Consider the following 19,650-nt stretch of genomic DNA (forward strand, 5'->3'; position numbering starts at 1 on the left):
TGCTTTATGCCTAATATCTCTTGGGTCTGTGAATACTTTCTTTGATTTGAGAGTCGAAATGAGATCGTGCTTAGTGAGTCATGTGTCATTGTCTGAAGTTTGTTCTTATATAGTTCATGTTTTACAATTGCGTCTATAACTTGCCCGCTTATAAGTTGAAGCAAAATCTTAAGCATTTCTCAGTTTGAAAAATATTTCTAGGCCTTCTTTGACCTTTTGTTAAGCATTGTTGTTATCTACGAATAAAATCATCCCTATATAATAGTTTTTGAGTCTATAAGCCTTTACTTTGGCACCAGTATTATAAGCATATACACTTTTGTTCTTAATTGAATTATTTTGATCATTTACCTCTTAAAGCACTTGAATGATAAAAGAGAGTGCTACAAAGAAATAATAAAGGAACTTGGGATAACTTTTGAGTGGAATCAATGGAAGGAATAAAACACCATGTGGAGAAAGCAAAGTATAAGAAAAAAATTAGAAAAATATATTAGGAAAAAAAAAGAAAAAAAATATGTAGCAAAAGAAATAAACATATCTTGTCCTTGCTAGTGACTGTGAGTTATAGTAGTGCTTAAAGAAAAACAAATATTTTTGGAGTGATCTTGCTTGTGATATTTGAAGTGGGTTGAAGAAATTTGCGCTTATAGTTGACTATGTGATTTGTTAAAGTGCTTATGAGGGTTAACTACTGTTATTCACATTTATCCTACCCGTCTCTTAGCCCACATTATAACCTTGATAAAGTCTCAATCGATTTTATTCTAAGCGGACCAACATTAGTAGAGGATTGCATGCATGTGGCTTCTTGTGAGAGTGAGTGATTTCTATAATATGTGTGAGTCCCTAAATATATTCGATCATTTGATTTGGATGCGTGGCCTGCTTACCTCTTGATTTGTTGTGAGAGCACAGGGTTTCACGATGGATAGTTAACGTTATTAGACTTCTCTTTTAGGTTGAGTGTTCAAGCCTTGAGTGCATTGTTACGTTGAGTTAATTTTTGAGGTTAGGATTGTTATGAGTATGTTGTTTATATTTTGAATATTTTGAAATTTGGCGTAAGTTATCGGAAGTATATGTTGAATGTGTATGCTAGAGCTCAATTGTTACTATCAACCATGGTCGTGGGTATAGTTCGCTAGAAGGTGCAATGTTGTTAGGTGTTTTGATTTTAGTTTAATCAAGGGCAAACAACATTTAAGTGTGGGGTGTTGATTTGAAGCTAAAATATTGTACTTTATGTCATCATTTACTCTACATTTTATTTGTAATATTAATAATTCATGATTTGTTTACGCTTAATTGAGTTGATTGTTTATGTAGGATTATTTGGGAATGAAGTGGAAAGAAAGTTGGACAAAGAGGTATAAAAAATAACGAAGTAGAGCACGAGTAGAATAATGATGAAAGGCCGCAAAAACACCACGCCCCTTAGCGACCAAATTTTGGCGCCTTACACGGTGCCTTGTGAGGTCAAAGGCACCAAAGTCAACACCTTACATGACACGAGGCGGAGCCTGGGGCGACAAAGTATCGGCGTGGGGCGACGACGGCTTCTATCCGAACTTTTATTTTTGTTGGTTTTGGACTTGGACACTTCGACCCTAACCTATATATATTCCCTAAACTCATTATTGAGGGGGTTGGACATTATTTTGAAGAGAACAAGACGGCTAGAAGCATTGCAAGCACCAAATCACAAGAGTTTTTCTTCCGTTCATCCTTAGTTTGTAGATTTAACTTTCAATTATTAGTGTGATTGTTAGCATGACTATGAGTACTTAATTTCTATCTAGAGTTTGATTGAACCTTTTGAAGGATGAATTCTTGTTACGTTCTAATATAATTTTGCCTTTGAATTTCTCTATGTGTTCAACTACATACTCATTTTGGTTTATTAAAGAGCTCTCAATTAGTTGTGCCTATTTATTATGTATTACTTGAGAAAGAGTGTACATTTAGGTTGTCGTTGAACAACGTCACTCCTAAGGTACATGAGAGATCAATACGGTAGGTTTAAAAGCGAGATTAGAGATAACGAAACTTTGATGTGGTCGTAGCGAGTGGTGAGAGTGCGAGCTAGCGTAATTCAAGAGAATATGACTAGAACATTATTGTAGTTGCTCGAGAGAGAATTACGATAAGTCAAGTTCTCACGATCAGTAGAGAATACTTAGGCGAAATTATAGGAGATGTAGCGGGATGGATTCCGACAATTAGGAGAAACATAACTCTAGGCTTTTCCAATCTTGTCTACAACCCTTAGTATCGTTAGCTGATAATTTTACTACTTCAATATTTGTTAGTTCATTAGTTAGAAATAAAAATCTTTATCTTTTTAAGTCAAAAAATTGTTCGAATTTGTATTCTTTGTGATAGTGATCAGTTATAGCTAAACCTTAGTTCTCTGTAGTATTTGACTGCGGACTTTTAGACCTGATTATACTTGCAGCGATCGCTTAATCCTTTTTATAAGGCATAGTTGAGCATGATCAAGTACGAGGGTGGAAGTGTTTTTCTTAGTCCTATTTGTTTCTCAAGCTTCAAATAGAAAAGAAGTTGGTGTGCTTATTTTTGTTAAGGGTGGCGATATTATATAAAATATCCATCAGAAGTTTATATTTCTTTGCCTACTGGACTGCTAATAGGTTGACGAAATTAGCCAACAAATTGTCTCATTAATGCTGACTAGCGAAGCAATTCGAGAGTTTTGACAACCCAATTCATAGACATATTGGGTACATTTCTCAGACCTTGGATTTTTTTGCAGATCTCAGCATGTAATTTCCTAAAATCAAGATCACGCACAAAGCCTAGAGCTCTAGGCGTGGAAGTATCCTAGTTGTGCAGAGCTCCCGATATCTGAAGCCCACTAGCCCAACAGGTCCCGATTCGCGCCAGAAAAGCCAACTAAGAGGTGTTAAAAAGCTCCCTTCCGACTCCCTCCAGAGAAAAGAAGCTCGTGCAACCTGCTCCAATATGACACGGGCAGGATGGACAGTGGATAACATACTCTGGCCATATTGGGAAGGTCTTATAAGAATTTTCCTCACTAATGGTGTCATTTGAGCAATGCACCAATGAGCAATAACACGAGTAAAATGCCCTCGTACAGAAATTTGATCTTTATATCCACAAATGTATTCCAAATGGTACATAAAAAGGTGTTTAGAAAGGTTATCTTGAATGAATCAAAATCTTAATGTAAACTTTACTCAATCAAGCATATAGATCCGTGATGCAATGTCTTGTACCAGCCAATCAAATCCGTCAAGTAGCCCGTCTCCGGTGTATGCACTACATCCCACGATTCTCCAGTGCCGGCTATTATCCATGGCCTCCAGGTTAAGCACCTGAATCAGAAGAAGTTATTTTCCCTCTGTTTGAATGTAAACAGAACTTTAGGAATAAATGGCCATACACAAAAGAAAAATAGATAGGTCAAGGATCTATGTGAAAGAAAGTTAATAGCCAGCTGAAGTTATTTGAACACTACCTACTCATACTTTCTTAACCACGACCAGAAAAAAGCTACTTTCCTGGTCTCTCAGTACCTCAGTTTTCTTATTTGGATCTTTAGAAATAATGAGGAAGCTGCTCTCAAAAGATATCAAAAGAGGAAACTAGCATTTAATGAAAAGTGTACATTTAGTTTAAATGCACATGGTTCAAAAAATCATAATGAATAAAGTTTTTAGAAAAAAAGAATAACAATAAAAAGAAAAGCTCACGTTCAAGATGCATGGTCAATTTATTCTTTGTATGTAGCAAAGTAAGACTTCATGATTCATGAGACACCACAAACTTTTAAGGGAGAGGACAATAACTAAGACAGTAATGTGAAAGCACGAGTTGCAAGCACTTAGACCATCCTTATTCCAAAGCTACAGAGAAAAGTTTTATTTATTTGATAAAACGAAATACTTGCTTCATAAATCCGGAGAGTTTTAGTTACATTTTGCCTTGCCGCATTGGATTATAACATAAGATCTTCACTGATCATGGACCCAAAGAGCATTCCTGGGCTAAATCCATCCACTTTCAACAAAGTCTAAGGAAAAGTTGTAAATAGTTACTGAGTCGGGCTTAAACATCATAAGCATGTGGTAAGTGCTTTTGCATTTGTTGAGTTGTGTCATGAATAGTCAAGGCTATAACCTAAGACTACCGTTCTTCTGTTGTGCAACAGAAGGGTTGGCTGAATATAATGCAGAAAGCTATTAATCAGTTCATAACTTTACTTCATTATTAGTAAAATATAGTTCAAGTGAACAAAAAAGAATCTCACTTAATTGTTAAGGATATCATTGATAGCACCCTATTCCTTACTAGTTTCAAGAATAAGAGTTCTACTTCATTGTTCACTCGACACAGTTTTTAAGTTATAATAAGAAGCATCCTTACTTTTGCTATTTCATCCGGAGAAAGACCGCCTTGTATGTCCTGCTTATTTGCAAATATCAATAACGATGCTCCTGATAGCCTCTGCCAAGAAGAAAAGAATAGTGAAGGATACTGAACAAATAATAGTGAGTAAAATAATATCTGATGGTAAAGCTCAAGATTGCAAGTTTCTTCTTTGTCGCTCTATTTTGTTAGTAGTGATACCAAGCCTCACCATCACCAGAAATGAACTGTTACTTTTATGAACAATAATGAAAGAGTATTTTCTGCAATAATCAAGTTATAGGTACTCCTGGTTTCACGTAGTGAAGTGCTTCAAGAGATGAATAACTTCTAAAGAAATATGAAAAACAAAACAATGTGGTAAACTAACTAAAATGACAGCTTTAATGCATACGTCAAGCAAATCCAAAAAAAGCCAACACCAAGGATTATCTTATCCTGCCGTTAATAACACGATGATCTGAGGGTTTCACTTGGAAAAATGCAAATTGTGCCACCAGTATGGAAAATGCGACTAAATGATTAGCACTAATAATTTTGCATAGGCAGCTCTGCTATCAAATAGCTACAATACGTTTTTGCGAACAATTTAGTCATTTTCATAGCCAAACAAATAAGTCTCCAGACAACATCTTAGCTATTACTAGTATGCTTGTTTTGGCTGAGGGCAGAAGGAAGCAGTAACATGTCAAGGAGGGTTGCCATTTTCATCAAACCAAGAGATACCATCTGTTACTTCTAACCTCCCCAGAGGAGGAATGCCTGCATAAACTGGTGAGAACTAAGCAGCAAAAAGGGATGTCACCAGAAAATGATATGAGAAATGATTGCTAATGCTAATTAATTCGAGAATAACAAAATATTCAATTAAGTGTTATAATAAGCAGTGGCTAGCAACATATCCACAGCAAAGTCTGAGCTTGGATGACCATTGACACTTGAATTAACTGAAAACCCATCCTCATGTCTATTTGACTCGTTAATTTTGCATATAGACCACTAAGAAATAGCATATGTATGCAGCATAAAAAATAAGCATGTATTATGTACCATAACAGAAACTCACTCCCCGTTTCTTGACAGTATGAAATAGGTTAGCAGCACGAAACATAAGCATGCATGGGGTAGTGTACCCACTGCAGAGGTGTCAAGTGTTCAAGCCAGTGATGCATTAGAAATAGGCCTTCTAAACCCATGCTAAAAAGGAACAAGCAGTATTTTTTGATGAATTATGAACAAGCTGTATCAACAACTCCATATGAAGAAGCAAGAGCTTCTGCCCCCCTAACAAAATGCAGCACTTATAACATACCTCATGATGTAACAAAACTTCCGTAATCAGAAAAATCTCATTAGGTAAAAGAACCAATGAAGAAGCGCATATTCAATGGTGGTGCTTCCCCAGATAAACATTGTATGAACCAAAAACATAAATATGTAGATCTTAAGAAAAAGAATATGTAACTATTGGGTTATAGCAGCAAGAAAAATTGTAATAAGTTATACCCTTTATTTGGCAAAATTTAGGAAGGACTCCCACCCCTGGATACACTCATATGGATAGATCATTGTCAAAGCTTAATAGACTAACTCTCATTTGTTTGCACTTAATGGGGGTCTGAATCTGAATGGTCCAGATCTCAGCCCATTAAGTGCATTGGTTTTTCACTTTTAAAACATCTGAATAGGTGTGAATTGGTCTGAATCGGTCAGACCTATAACCTAATCTTAAAAGTGTTCAGACCCTTTAAAAAAACACTTCTTTTATTTCCGAAAACTTCACGCTTCGTTTTTCTTCATATCGACAGAAAATTCACACCTCTTCTCCACTCTCTCTCCAACTATCAATCGGCTACCCAAATCCTTTCCTCTTGAAGAATTGAATTGGTAAGATTTCAAACCTTTTACAGGTACTTTGTCTGTTAATTTGTCAAATTCACTATATTCTTGGTGACTGCCTGCTTTTATAAAGAACTCTGAGAAATTTTGTTACCCAAATCTTAATTGATTCATTGAAGTGCAAAAGAAATTCATAAATATCTGTTGTGAAGTAGATATGCTGGAAATCTTAAAGCCTTCAATGATTTGTTTGAAACCTTATCTATGTTACCCAGTTGGAAATAAATTCTAATAGAAAAGAAAAAGAAGCTGAATCCTATATGCATGTTAGGCTCTCTTTGATGAACAATATTTCAATAGTTGGAAATATAGGTATTCCATGTGTGTGATCATTCATATGTATATGAATTTTATAATCTAATATTACAACAGTTCTCTTGTTGTCGGGTCTGATTTCCTTCGTAAGCATTGGGGGTTCCTGATTGATATAGAGTTTGCAGAGAGATACTATCTATATATGAAAATTTCAGTTAACTCGAAGTTTACATCATTCCCTCTTCTTCATACTCTTTAATCCTCTGTTTCATATTGGCTTTCAGCAAAGACTGCTATTTTTTTTTTTAATCTTGTGTTCACTCTCAACAACAAAAACCATACATCCTTCGCTCTCTATTTTCTTAAGCTCTCGTGGTATAGTGAGTCTAGCAAAGAAGTGCAAGAATGTGAGAGACTACTAGTAAATTTTTGTCTGCTTCTATATTCTAAATATAAAGCTCATTTTTAGTTTGATTTTCCCTAATTAGTTCTGTTTTGTTACTTTTGTTTGTGTTAGTCTATCTGCAATAATCATTAAAATTATATATTTCAGATATGGAATCTAGTGAAAATCTAAGAGTTGGAGATATATGGATATAGTAAAAACTTTATTAGAAACTTGTATTCAAGAAGTATCCTTAAACTGGAGACTTGGAAGTAGTTTGAAGCCGGATTCATGGAACAAGGTTAAGCTAGCTCTGGAGACTTCTCATGGTTTTAAAGTTAACCAAAAGCAAATGAAGAATCATTATGATTATTCAAGAGAAAAGTATCAATCTTGGTTGCCAATAACTAAAAACAACAACAACAACCCAGTATAATCCCACTAGTGGGGTCTGGGGAGGGTAGTGTGTACGCAGACCTTACCCCTACCATGAGGTAGAGAGGCTGTTTCCAATAGACCCTCGGCATCCTTCCCTCCAAGAACTCCCCACCTTGCTCTTGGGGTGACTCGAACTCACAACCTCTTGGTTGGAAGTGGAGGTTGCTTACCACGAGAGCACTTTTTCTGTAACCAATACCATTCTAATGTCTAAAAGTGAGTAGGATGATTACATAAAGGTTAGTTCATTATCTAGTAAATGCTTCTTTTTCTGTAAATGGTTTGAGGTGCATACTAAAAGTATGACCTTATATATTTGGATATAGGCTCATCCAAAAGCCAAGACACTGAAGACTTCACCTCTACCTTCCTGGATCTTCGTACAGCACTTTTTGAGGGTTTGGTTGGAGTCCCAGCTGTACAACTCCCCGACCTAGTGTCTCATCTTTATCTACTAATATAGATATACTTGATGATGTTGAAGATCTACTACATGACAAAAATGATGGAATTTCTATTAGTTCTCCATCTCAATCTTCAGTTCCAATAGAAAGGAAAAATGCGGGAAAGAAATGAAAGAGCACATCATCTCGAATCGAAATTGATGATAAAATGAGTACTGCTTTGGAGCTATTACTTAAAAAAAATAGGACGCCTAACGTTGAGGAATGTATGGAAAAATTAGAGGGACTTGGATGGAAAGAACCATTATATAGTGCAACTGTTAGCATACTTTGTGAAGGTGATAGCTATAGACAAGCATGGATGAAAATGGAGGTCGACAAATTAGAAAGTCGGGTCACGACCGTGGGAAACAATGGGAATGCTTTGATCTTGCTAAGTAGTTGGAATTATATTAGATGTTGATTTTATTTAGCATTTTCCTTATTTATTTTCCAACTAGTATCTACTATGGAACTTTGTGATACTATATTATGCTTATTGAACATATTTTGTTTGTCAAATATACTTTTACCGTCCTTGTTATGCTTCATGAGTATAGAATAATTTTTTATAATCACTTTATTGTGCTTCTTTAATTTTTTATGTTTTTACAATATATACCATGTTGTGCTTACTATTGTTTATTGATTTTTCTCCTTGTTAAAATAGATTCGACATGGATATCGACGATCAAATATTATTGTTGATGTGCTTGTATTGCCTTAGAAGTAATTTTAGACTAGAGCATGATCAAAGAAATCAAGATATAACATCATCCTTATCTGGTCAAAAGTATACGTTAGAACTACAGTTGGGCTCTAATTGACAATCTATAGAATTGAAGTGCATGTCGCATATGCATACGTTCGGCTATGTCAACATTATAGGACAGAATGAGTGTTTTGTGGTTATTAAGAGAAGATCTCAACATTCTTCGGTAAACGGTTCACAAGTACTTTCATGAGGTTCTTGATGCAATGATGAAGTTTGAAACTGAAATGATAGCACCTACAACATTTGATTTGAATCCGCATATTCTTTGTTACAGAAATTGTTGTTACTGATATAATTTTATTTATAGTTCAGATAGTTTAATGATTGGATCAACATAAAATACTCATTTATATCTTTAAATACTTCAATTTATCTCAAATAATGGTCATTTTTATTCAAGTTGGTATTTTCTCCAGTATTTTATTGAAATAATATTTAAGCAATTTTTATTTGAATTGTCTATTTGTTATGTTTAAATATAGATAAATTATACATATTCATATGTTGAAAAACAAACAGTCTTAACTATTCAATGTCCAGATCTACATACCACATTTTAATATTCATATATGCATTCATATTCATATGGCTAAATCTTAATAAAAACAAATGAGGACATTGGTTCAGAGAAGAGACTAGGGAATATTGGATCAGTGAACCACCCTGAAAATCCAAATACTTTTGGAGTTTTCACTTCAGGGAGTAGATGAAGGTTCAACAACAGAAAAGAGAACTAGTATGATATGTACCTCTTCTTTCAGAAGATTATGTAGCTCGTATCTGCAGTCATCTAGCCTTCTCAGATCAGAACTATCCACAACCCACACCAAGCCATCAGTTTGCTCAAAGTAGTTTCTCCAATAAGAACGTATCGTTTTCTGACCCCCGACATCCCAAATATTGAGGGTATACCTGCAGAATGTTAAGTTAACCTATCAACTATTTTGAAATTTTAGAAGTCTCAATTCCGACAAAAATCAATCAGTAGGCACTTAAACCACTAAAATGATCTAAGCACTACAGATGGTAACTTCAAAGACATAAATTACAAGTTGTCATACTCTGTTTGCTTCAGCGAAGTTCATCTAACCTAGTTGCCTGGACTCTGGACTTCACTGAGTAAGCCCCAGAAGTTTTAATGTCTGGTAGCATAAAACCAAGAACTCCACCTATTTCGCAAAACATAGCCAAACCAAGCATAATAAAAGAGGACGGTTTTAGTAGGTCGATGGACAATATAGACATAGTCTACTGACATAACAGGATTCATACAACCGAGCCCAACTGATTTGGGATTAAAGCGTAGTTAATTGATCAATACCACAAACCAAGGCCGTAGAAGGTAACTCAAAGGTAAAAATTAACTAAGAGTATGTGATGATGTTTTTTGAACGAACTTGATGATTCAATGGTACGCCTTCTCGATATTCACCTGATTTTTATTCCAATTCAGTGATTAGTTTATTTTTTGATAATGGTAGCATATATATTAATAAATAAAACAGCACTAGAGCAGTGCCAAGCCATATTTACAAGGAAACAGAAACCAGCTATGACAACCTAAGATTACAGTGCACCTATCAGGTCTACTAAAGATTCTGCCTCCTCTACCCAGTTTTCTTTACACCAGAAATAAAACAAAAGTAAACATTTCATCTTGATGTTCTTTAAAGAATTGCTTCTGTCTTCAAAAGTTCTTAAATTTCTCTCCTTCCAGACTGTCCACCATATGCACGCAGGAACCAATCGCCACCATTTCTTCTGTCTCACTATACCCCCATTGTAATTCCAACACTTCAACAGATCACAAGTGTTAGTTGGCATGCTCCATTTAAGGCCCACAATATTAAGAAACAGTTGCCACAGTTGGTCAGTAAAAGGACAATGAAGAAACAAATGGCTATTAGTTTCTATAGCTGTACCACATAATAGGCATTTAGAGCATAGCTGAAAATCTCTTCTTCTCAAGTTCTCTTGGGTTAGACAAGCCTTTCTTGTAACTAACCATGAAAACCACCTTAAAAGGTGCCTTTACTTTCCAAATATTCCTCCAGGGCCATTGTTCTAACTGTTGGTTTGAAGCAGCGAGTAGAGTATACGCGGATCTGACCGTAAAATTCCCACTCCTGCAAAGATTCCAACATAGTTTATCTTCAGTTTCTCCAAGACCTTGGAATTGTTCCAAGATATTAAAGAAATTTACAACCCTTTCTAATTCCCAATCATTCAAGGCCCTTCTAAAAGTAACATTCCATCCTTGCTGACCCCAGGCAGTGTCTAAAGTGGATGTAGGTGATGTTGCAATGCTGAAAAAATCAGGAAAAAGTTCTTTGAGAGGACCATGTCCTAACCAGAAAAGTGTTTTCCTTCCATTTCCAACCTTTATGGTTGTATTATCAGCCAGAGTATTCCAGTGAAGTCTGATTGACTTCCATACCCCAACCCCATGTGAACTATTAACAGAGTTAGAGCACCATAGTCCATTTTGTCCATACTTGTCACAGATTACCTTTCTCCACAAAGCATTAGCCTCTAGATTGTACCTCCAAAGCCACTTCAAGAGTAAACTCTAATTGTGGGCTTTAAGGTTCCTAATGCCCAAACCCCCTTTGTCTTTGCTTGTGATAAGGGAATTCCAGTTAACCAAATGAATAGCTTCCTTCTCTCTATTTCCGTGCCATATAAAGCTCCTTCTTAGTGCATCAATTCTTTTCATCACCTTGCTTGGTAAGGGAAACAAAGACATTACATATGTAGGAAATGCATCCAAGACACTATTAACCAATACCACCTTTCCACCCAAGGATAAATACTGGCTCTTCCAGGTTGACAGCCTTTTTTCACATCTTTCAAGAACCCAATTCCATATTTCTTGAGCTTTGTTCTTGGAGCCTAGAGATAAACCCAAATATATAGTTGGTAGAGAACCCACCTCACATCCCAGTATAGCTGCTAGGGCCTGGATATCATCCACTTCTTTAACTGGGAACAACATGCTCTTCCTCCAATTTACATGGAGCCCTGAGACTGCTTCAAATATAACAAGAATGACTCTTAGATATTTTAGTTGATCTGCCTTTGCCTCACAAAAAACTAAAGAGTCATCGGCATATAGAAGATGGGTGATCTCCACTCTATCTCCCTCCATGTTTGAAGCTTTAAAACCTTTCAGCCAACCATTGTTGTTTGCATTTCTTAACATTTGGTTCAATCCTTCCATAGCAAAGAGGAAAAGAAAAGGTGATAAAGGGATCCCCTTGTCTCAAACCTCTCTCGGAAGGAAAAAATCCCTCTGGAGAACCATTCACCAAAATGGAAAATCTGACTGTTCTGATGCAGAAAGATATCCAGTTGATCCACTTCCTACCAAAACCCATATCCTGAAAAACTTTGAGTAAAAAGTTCCAATTAACATGATCATAGGCCTTCTCAATATCAAGCTTACAGAGAATTCCGGGAACCTGCCCTTTAAGTCTGGAATCCACACATTCATTTGCAATCAAGGAAGCATCCATGATTTGCCTGCCTCTTATGAAGGTCATTTGATGCCCATTTACTAGTTTGTTCACCACTTCCTTGAGCCTCTCTGTCAACAGTTTGGAAATGATCTTGTAAATGCTTCTTATAAGACTAATTAGTCTGAAGTCCTTGAGTTCCTTAGCACCATTCTTTTTTGGAATAAGTGCTATGTAAGTAGCATTGAAACTCTTCTCAAAATATTCATTGTTGTGGAAGTTTCTGATGGGATGCATGATGTCTTCTTTCACAATCTTCCAGCAATTATGGAAAAACCCCATAGAGAAACCATCAGGGCACGGTGCCTTGTCAGTTGCACATAGCTTCAAGGTCTCAAACACTTCTTGTTCTTCAAATTCTCCTTGTAGCAATTCATTATCTTCCTCTGTAATGCTGCATTCACCTTGGAATAAAATCTGGTCTCCAGATTTCTGTTTCTGCATATAGTTTCTGATAAAAAGACACTATCTCAGTTTTAATTCCATGTGGCTCAGTAATTTCTTCCCCTTGAACCTCCAGCTTATCTATATGATTGGATCTTCTATGATAGTTGGCAATTTTATAGAAAAACTTGGTGTTTTTGTCACATTGTTTCACCCATATAGCTCTAGATCTTTGTCTCCAAGATATCTCTTCATTCTTTGCATTCTCCTAGAATTCCATGTGCAAGCTTGCCTTCTCAAGTAATTCAGCCTCATTTAATGGTTTTTGTTCCTGCAAAAGATCCAAGTTTTGAATTTTGTTCAAAAGCTCAGTCTTCTTCCTCTTCAAGCTCCCCCCATTAAGCACAGTCCACTCCTTTAACTTAACGTTCAACTTTTTGAGTTTACAGGCCAGAATATAATCTGGCCTTCCAGTGATCTCAAAGGAATTCCACCATCCTGCCACCCTCTCCTTGAACCCTTCCACTTCCATCCACCAGTTCTCAAATTTGAAATAAGATTTTGAGAAATCCCATTCCCCACATTTCAAAGAAATAGGGCAATGATCAGAGACAATTCTAGGAAGAAGAGACTGTTTGATATTGTTAAACTCTCATCCCACTCAGCTGAAAACAAGAATCTATCAATTCTTGAAGAACAATCATGATTGTTTCCCCTATCCCAAGTGTACCTACCTCCCAATAAAGGAGGGTCAACAAGCTCTAGGTCTTCTATAATTTCTGAAAAATCCTTCATAGCTCTGGTAATACCCCTGCTATTCTTTCTTTCAGTAGCGCATCTAGTAGTGTTAAAATCGCCACAAACCACTCAAGCACCTTCACAAACTCCTTTAATCGCACCCAGTTCCCACCAAAGCTCCTCTCTCTCCCTTCTACAGTTTGGGGCATAGACCCCAGTAAGGAACCAAGAGAAATTCCTATTCAGAGAAGAAAATTTACAGGAGATGGAATGTAACCCAGTATTAACTAATTCCCCGGCCCACACCCTTTTGTCCCACATAATTAGAATACCTCCACTCCTCCCATTTGACTCAAAACCTACGTAGTCTACCCATCTGTTGCTACACAAAGACCTAACCACCGCACCATACTCCCCTTCCATCTTTGTTTCTTGAAAACAATAGATATCTGCTCTCCATTCTTGCATTAAAGATTTTATCATCCTTCTCTTTTCAAAATCATTCAAACCCCTCACGTTCCATGAGATAATTTGTACATTCATCAAGAACTGGTAGAGTTGTTTGTTCCCCTGCTCCTTGATCCACTTTCTTTGAATTTGATGCCAAATTGTAGATTCTTGACTTCATTCACCCCCTTTTGTTTTGGGGTATATGGGTTAGAGCCACTAGTTTCCTTTCGTTTCTCGTGCCTCTTCTTGTCCAATTTCATGAATAGAGACCACGCCTCCCATTCACATCCCTGAAAGTCCACCCCGAACTGCTTGCTTAGCTTCATGGCATTTCGGTGAACCCATAATGAAGCTTCTAACTCAGCCATCTGAATCTGGATATCTAGCGGTTGGACATCTTCAATTGGCCAGTGTTGAGATTGTTCCACTCAGTGTTTTAAAAAGCGACGAAGCGATCGCTTTAAGCGAGAAGCGACGCAAAGCGATGGCTGCTCGCTTTTCCATGCCTGAGGCGACTCGACCACACGAAGCGCTCGCTTCAGTCGAAAAAGCGCGAAGCGACCTTGAAGCGAGAAGCGCAGAATCGCTCGCTTCTGTTCAAAGAGGTCAGTTTTTTTAAAAGAAAAAGTTTGGGTCTGTTTTTTTATTATACAAAACATATCCCTAAGACCAAAGTAATGACCATTTCTCTCTTCTTCCCAAAATCAATTGTTGTTGAGTACTGCTAGGGTTCAAGTCGCCAGAAACCTCCTCCAATACTCCGGGTAATTTTTCTTCTTTTTTTCTTCTTTCTTCTTCTTCTCCTTCTCCTTTTTTTCTTTCTTCTTTCTTCTTCTTGTTCCCGTCCAGGCGTCTGCTCACAGCTAGGGCAGGCACGATTTATTTTTCCTTTTATTCTTTTTATTTAGTATTTTAGCCTTTATTTATTAATTTGTATGTGTATTTCAATTTATAAAGTTAATTATTATATATATATATATATATATATATATATATATATATATTATTTTCAGTTTATTTGATTATGTTTTTTTCTTATATATAAATTGAACTCTTTGATTATTTATATTGTGTCTTTGCAAGGTTTACATTATGTTTTTTAAGAATTGCGCTTCACTTCAATGAAGCGTGCGCTTCGCTTTGCGCTTCGTTTTTGAAGCGAGGCGAGCCCCTGTCGCTTTTTTGCGCTTCTCGCTCTCAAAAACACTGGTTCCACTAGAATTAATTGTAACCCAGAATTTTCTTGGTTTTCTATTCCCGCTCCCTCGATATCCGGTCCTGCATCATAGTAAGCTTTTTCTTTTCCTTCAGAGATTCGTAGAAGATTTTGACTCTGATAACTAACATGAACCTCTTCTTTTGCAACCTCGTCGGAATCCACCATTGATAAAGAACCGCATGACTGCGAAGCTTGGTTAGCTTCGATCTCAAAGAGGAAAGAATCCACTATATTCAGTGGTCTGGGCTCTAGAGGAGGAAAAGGGCACAAAATTTGGTCTGGCCCACTTTCCTGCCTTTTGGCCCGGCCCAATTCCAATTCTTTACCCCCAAGAGACGGTCCATTTAAAACTAAATCCTCCACGTGCTCAACATGCCCTAATAACAATCCCAATTTGGAATTAGATGACTCCCCTTGTTCTCCCCCATAACCTGCCATAAAAGGAGTGGGCTTTTGTGGGCTACTCCCAATTCAGTGATTAGTTTATGTGACCAACGAGGTTTTTTTATAATAAGTAACTGTAGAAATTTTATTGACCAACAAGAAATTTTTTACCAATCTTTCATTCCAATAAAAAAATTTCAGACTTGTCCATTTAAATGACCCCATCCTAATTTAATGGAATAAAATAATCAAAATATCCAGCTAACCACAAACATTGCTTGACAAAGTACATCTTGGACATGTAGGTTACGGTAACTGAGTAACAACAATAAGTAATTACCAACATATTATTTAAATTTTATTGAAGCAGGACAGAGGCAAGGAAGTCTGAGAAACGAAAACAGAGAAAAGGAAACAGAGAAATCATACTTCTGATACGTGATAGTTTTGATGTTGAAGCCAAGAGTCGGACTGATGACACTTGTGTCTTCCCCATTTATTTTCAAAACTATCGTTGTTTTACCAGAGTTGTCAAGACCCCTATAGGAAAAACAGAATTAAGCAAATAGTAAACAAATAACCGATGCATACATAATTCCAAATGCCACAGGTTAAGAAGTGTTAGCTCGTAGACTTACACCATAAGGATGCGCATTTCCTTTTCTTTTCGCTTGATCTTTCGAATAAGGCTGAGAAGTCCCATTGTGTTTGCTCCTAGTTTCCTAGGAAAAGTTTGACATTCATTAATAGAAGTTGACATGTACAATGTGACGGTCGGGTAGGTCGTTTTGAGTACTAGCTTCTTTTTCTATGTTCTGAGACCTCCTATAGCTTTATTTGATGATTCATAACTTGCGTGTGTGGTCCGTGTCCTTTTCCGGAAAGTATATATGTGAAATTTTGAAGAAAATGCGATTTTTGACTTAAAATGAGACTAGAGTTGACCACGGTCAACGCTTTTGGTAAATGACTTCGATCGATATTTTGACAATTCTAGTAGGTTCGTATGATGTTTTGGACTTTTACGCATGTTTGGTTGGGGTCCCAGGTGACCCGAGGGCGTTCCGACGCATTATGTGAAAAATTGAAAAATGAGTTTCAAAGTTGAAATCTTGAGTTTTGATGATCGATTACTGTTTATTTCTATCAGTTTTATTGTTTGTTTTATTTCGGACAAATGTATTTTTATTTCAGACTCTGTTTGTAGTACTTTTAGCAGCTCATGCACTTGTGAGTTGTGACACCAGTTTCTGGGGTTAGACTAGACAACGTATATGGATTATTATGTATTCAAAGCATTTCAGTCTTATTTCTTAATAATCTGCTTATAAAATTGTTAAACTGAATAACTGTTTAGCTAATGTTGGCTTGCCTAGCAAGCGGATGTTAGGCGCCATCACGGCCCGTGGTTGGGAGTTTTGGATCGTGACACACACTAAAAATAAGACAAGTAATTAATCTGTCACAGTAGTGATGTCCAATGATATGTTTTGGCTCATTATATAATATATAAGGGAAACAAACTACTATGTGGCAGTAAATTCTCTCCGCTAATTTTTCATTTTTCTTTTTCATCTTTCATAAAATAACAAATGAGGTAGATTTGTTTTCCTTCTCAGAATCAATCCAAATATACAATACTTAAAACAGTGTCCTAAAGGATCAAAAAGATCATTCCATTAGCCATTGAACATAGTGCTTTTCGGTACCATTGGCAAAAAATGTAACAAAAATCTTTCTTTTCCCCTCCCCTCCCCCATGTAAAAGCAAGTTAGAAAACAGCTGTACTTGGTGACACTAGAAAAGTGAAAGATCTTCCGGACCTTATAATTTTTGAGAATAAAACCAAAAACGACCCCCAGTTTTGCTGGATCAATGAGGCATAGAATGTCTCTATAATAACACCTAAGAAAAGCAAAGAAACTGCATTTTGCAGATAATTAAGTTCCAATGCTTTAAGAAACCAAACAAATAACTAGTACAAAATAGATCTGACTAATTCACAAGCAAAAGTCCACCACAAAAGGGCAGTTTGTATCCCAAAATTCAGCGCAAAAAAGCTAAAGAAAAAATTGATAAACATAAGGGACACATATATGAAAGAAAAAAACTAGTAAAAGTGCAGTCATTTCAGTATATCCATTTAAATGCAAGCAAATGAAGAGCACAAAAGCCAGGAAATTAGAAGAAAAGTTTGTTTAAGTTAACAATATTATATCCATCAAAATGCAAGAGAATATAGAACATGGAAAAAACGGGTAAATGAACGAAGGGCTAATGAAAAACCCAGATAACTAAGGGCAAAAAGCTAAAGCAACTGTCCTGATTTTCTGACCATGAAAAGCCAAAAACCAAATTAGATACTAAAATTTGAAATATATGTAGCTTTATATGATGGAACAAACACAAGGAAAATCACTGTTAAGCATCCACCTTCAGTACCTGATCTTTAGTCAATAAGCTTTTCTCCTATAACTTTTCAAGAACCCAAATGGAAAAAAATAAGCTTTTTAAGAACCCAATTGGAAAAGGCTGGATGTTTGAGAGTTCTTGGGGAAAAACATCCTTCAATGGGGACGGTTAGGCGTGGCGAAAAATACAGTCTACAAAGAAAGAGGTATGACTATTTGCATAATTACATATAATGTGGAGGAGATTATGAAGAAGCGAATCACTTATTCATCCACTGCAAATTCACAAACCAGATCTGGTATATTGTTTTGAATTTGCTTGAAGTTAAATGATGCGTGCCAGAATATGCAATTGAAACACACATTTTCAATACAAAATATAAGAGAAAGAAAATGAAATTCTTGTAATCTAAACAAACATTTCAACCATAATTAACAGCAGATTTCACCAGCTTAATTCTTTAACAAAGAGAAGTCAGAAAAACAGTGACAGAACTAAGCAAATTTCGAAAAATCAAAAACTAAAAATGATTTTCGTTCAAACCCTAGGTAAAACCACGCACTTGGGGGAAAGCAATTAGAGTAAGTGTTTGGTTAATTCACAAAAAAAGAATGAAGGAGAAAATAAGAAATGAAAGAAAATGGAAAAGCCTAAAAGTAAATAGAAAAGATTAAGAGAAGAAGCAAACCGGTTTCAGGCGGAAATCGCCGGCGGCGAGCTTTGAGAAGCAGAGTTGAATGTATGAGTGAAAAACAGTAACTTTGATCGTCGGATATGTAATTTATTGGACAAAATGACAAAAACGGTTGGTTATGTTTGGGATAGATTTAATTTAGTCCCTTAAGTATAATAATGAGCAACTTGATCCTATTTTTCACATATATTTAACCAACTCTGACGGACGAAAATTGTGAAAAAATAAAAGATTTGATAGGAAGTTAATAAAAAAACTAGTTAAATAAGTATAAGTAATAAATTTCAAAATCCTCGAATGAATTTTAGTAGAATTCCGAATAAATTTCAAGAAAATAAAATATGCAATAATAGTGTAACGCAACCTCAGATCCACATGCACAGATTTTGCCTCACTGGAGAGCTAATTTCCCCCATTTACGGCAAGAAAAATTTTAGGACATCAAGAATGTAAAGAGGAATAAACTGTAAAAGCTAGGAAAACAAATAAATAGTACCTTCAGTACAACTCTAAAAGTCCTCTTATCTGTTCACATGATCCAGTAGAAACGATTTGGGTATGAGCATGGTTGTGACGGGGGCGGCAGCTTTTTTTTTTTTTTTTTAATTTTTATTTTTATTTTTATTTTTATTTTTGCTAGTTAGGCTCACACCTTACACTTGTATAGATAATAAAATTAAATGTGGTATAGATAGCACCAATTAGAGAGAATTGTCCACCAAACACAAAAAGCATCAAATTGTGCAAAAATATTAGTCATAATTCAAAAGTTGTAGTAACAACGTAATCTCATTCATGTTATAAGAAAAATCAAATTATGATGGATGTCTACTCTTCTTCCATGATCTTCTCAAATGCTTAATGACATATTCAATGACATATTTCTATGCTTAATGACATATTCAATGACATATTTTTCTTCACTTTTCATGCCTATATAAAGGCCTTGTAATAGATAGGAAAATACACACAATTGAAGAAGAAATAAGAAATCTCCCCTCTCTTTCTCTCTATATCTCTTAGCTTGTTTTTCCTTGTTCTATATTGTTACTTTGAGCTATATTTTATAACACGTTATCAGCACGAAGTCTCTAACCTCAAGGTTGAATTCCACTTATGGTAAGATATATTTCGATGATCTATTGTCAAAATTATCCAGATTTTATTCAAAAAGATATGTAATATTACAGACACATCTTTCTGCTACAGCAACAAGTCCAAGCTTTTAACGAGATAAGTTTGTACC

The 19,650-nt window shown here is 35.9% G+C and overlaps 1 protein-coding gene across 2 annotated transcripts; it reads right to left on the reverse strand.

The window, feature by feature from the left end:
• Positions 1-3,116: 3,116 nt before the first annotated feature.
• On the reverse strand, positions 3,117-18,537 carry LOC107780208 (ADP-ribosylation factor-like protein 2). Of its 2 annotated transcripts, XM_016600745.2 has the most exons (7): positions 18,399-18,461; positions 17,122-17,221; positions 15,937-16,020; positions 15,728-15,838; positions 9,358-9,520; positions 4,411-4,491; positions 3,117-3,359 (listed from the first exon to the last, which is right to left on the reverse strand). In XM_016600745.2, the coding sequence occupies exons 3-7, from the start codon at positions 15,999-16,001 to the stop codon at positions 3,222-3,224; spliced, it is 558 nt and encodes a 185-aa protein (XP_016456231.1). In that variant the 5' UTR covers positions 16,002-16,020; positions 17,122-17,221; positions 18,399-18,461; the 3' UTR covers positions 3,117-3,221. The 2 variants fall into 2 exon arrangements, with proteins under 2 accessions (XP_016456231.1, XP_016456230.1); XM_016600744.2 differs by lacking the exon at positions 17,122-17,221 and having other exon boundaries at positions 18,399-18,537.
• Between the last annotated feature and the right edge of the window lie 1,113 nt (positions 18,538-19,650).

Source organism: Nicotiana tabacum, chromosome 9, assembly GCF_000715075.1.
Source record: "Nicotiana tabacum cultivar K326 chromosome 9, ASM71507v2, whole genome shotgun sequence".
Taxonomy (NCBI): Eukaryota; Viridiplantae; Streptophyta; class Magnoliopsida; order Solanales; family Solanaceae; genus Nicotiana; species Nicotiana tabacum.

Excerpts from the sequence above, each read along its gene's own strand:
- LOC107780208 (XM_016600744.2), bottom strand. The coding sequence starts at position 16,001 with ATGGGACTTCTCAGCCTTATTCGAAAGATCAAGCGAAAAGAAAAGGAA. Across the intron at positions 15,839-15,936 it reads GAAATGCGCATCCTTATGGT|GGGTCTTGACAACTCTGGTA; the intron begins GTAAGTCTACGA and ends TTTTTCCTATAG. Across the intron at positions 9,521-15,727 it reads AAAACTATCACGTATCAGAA|GTATACCCTCAATATTTGGG; the intron begins GTATGATTTCTC and ends AACATTCTGCAG.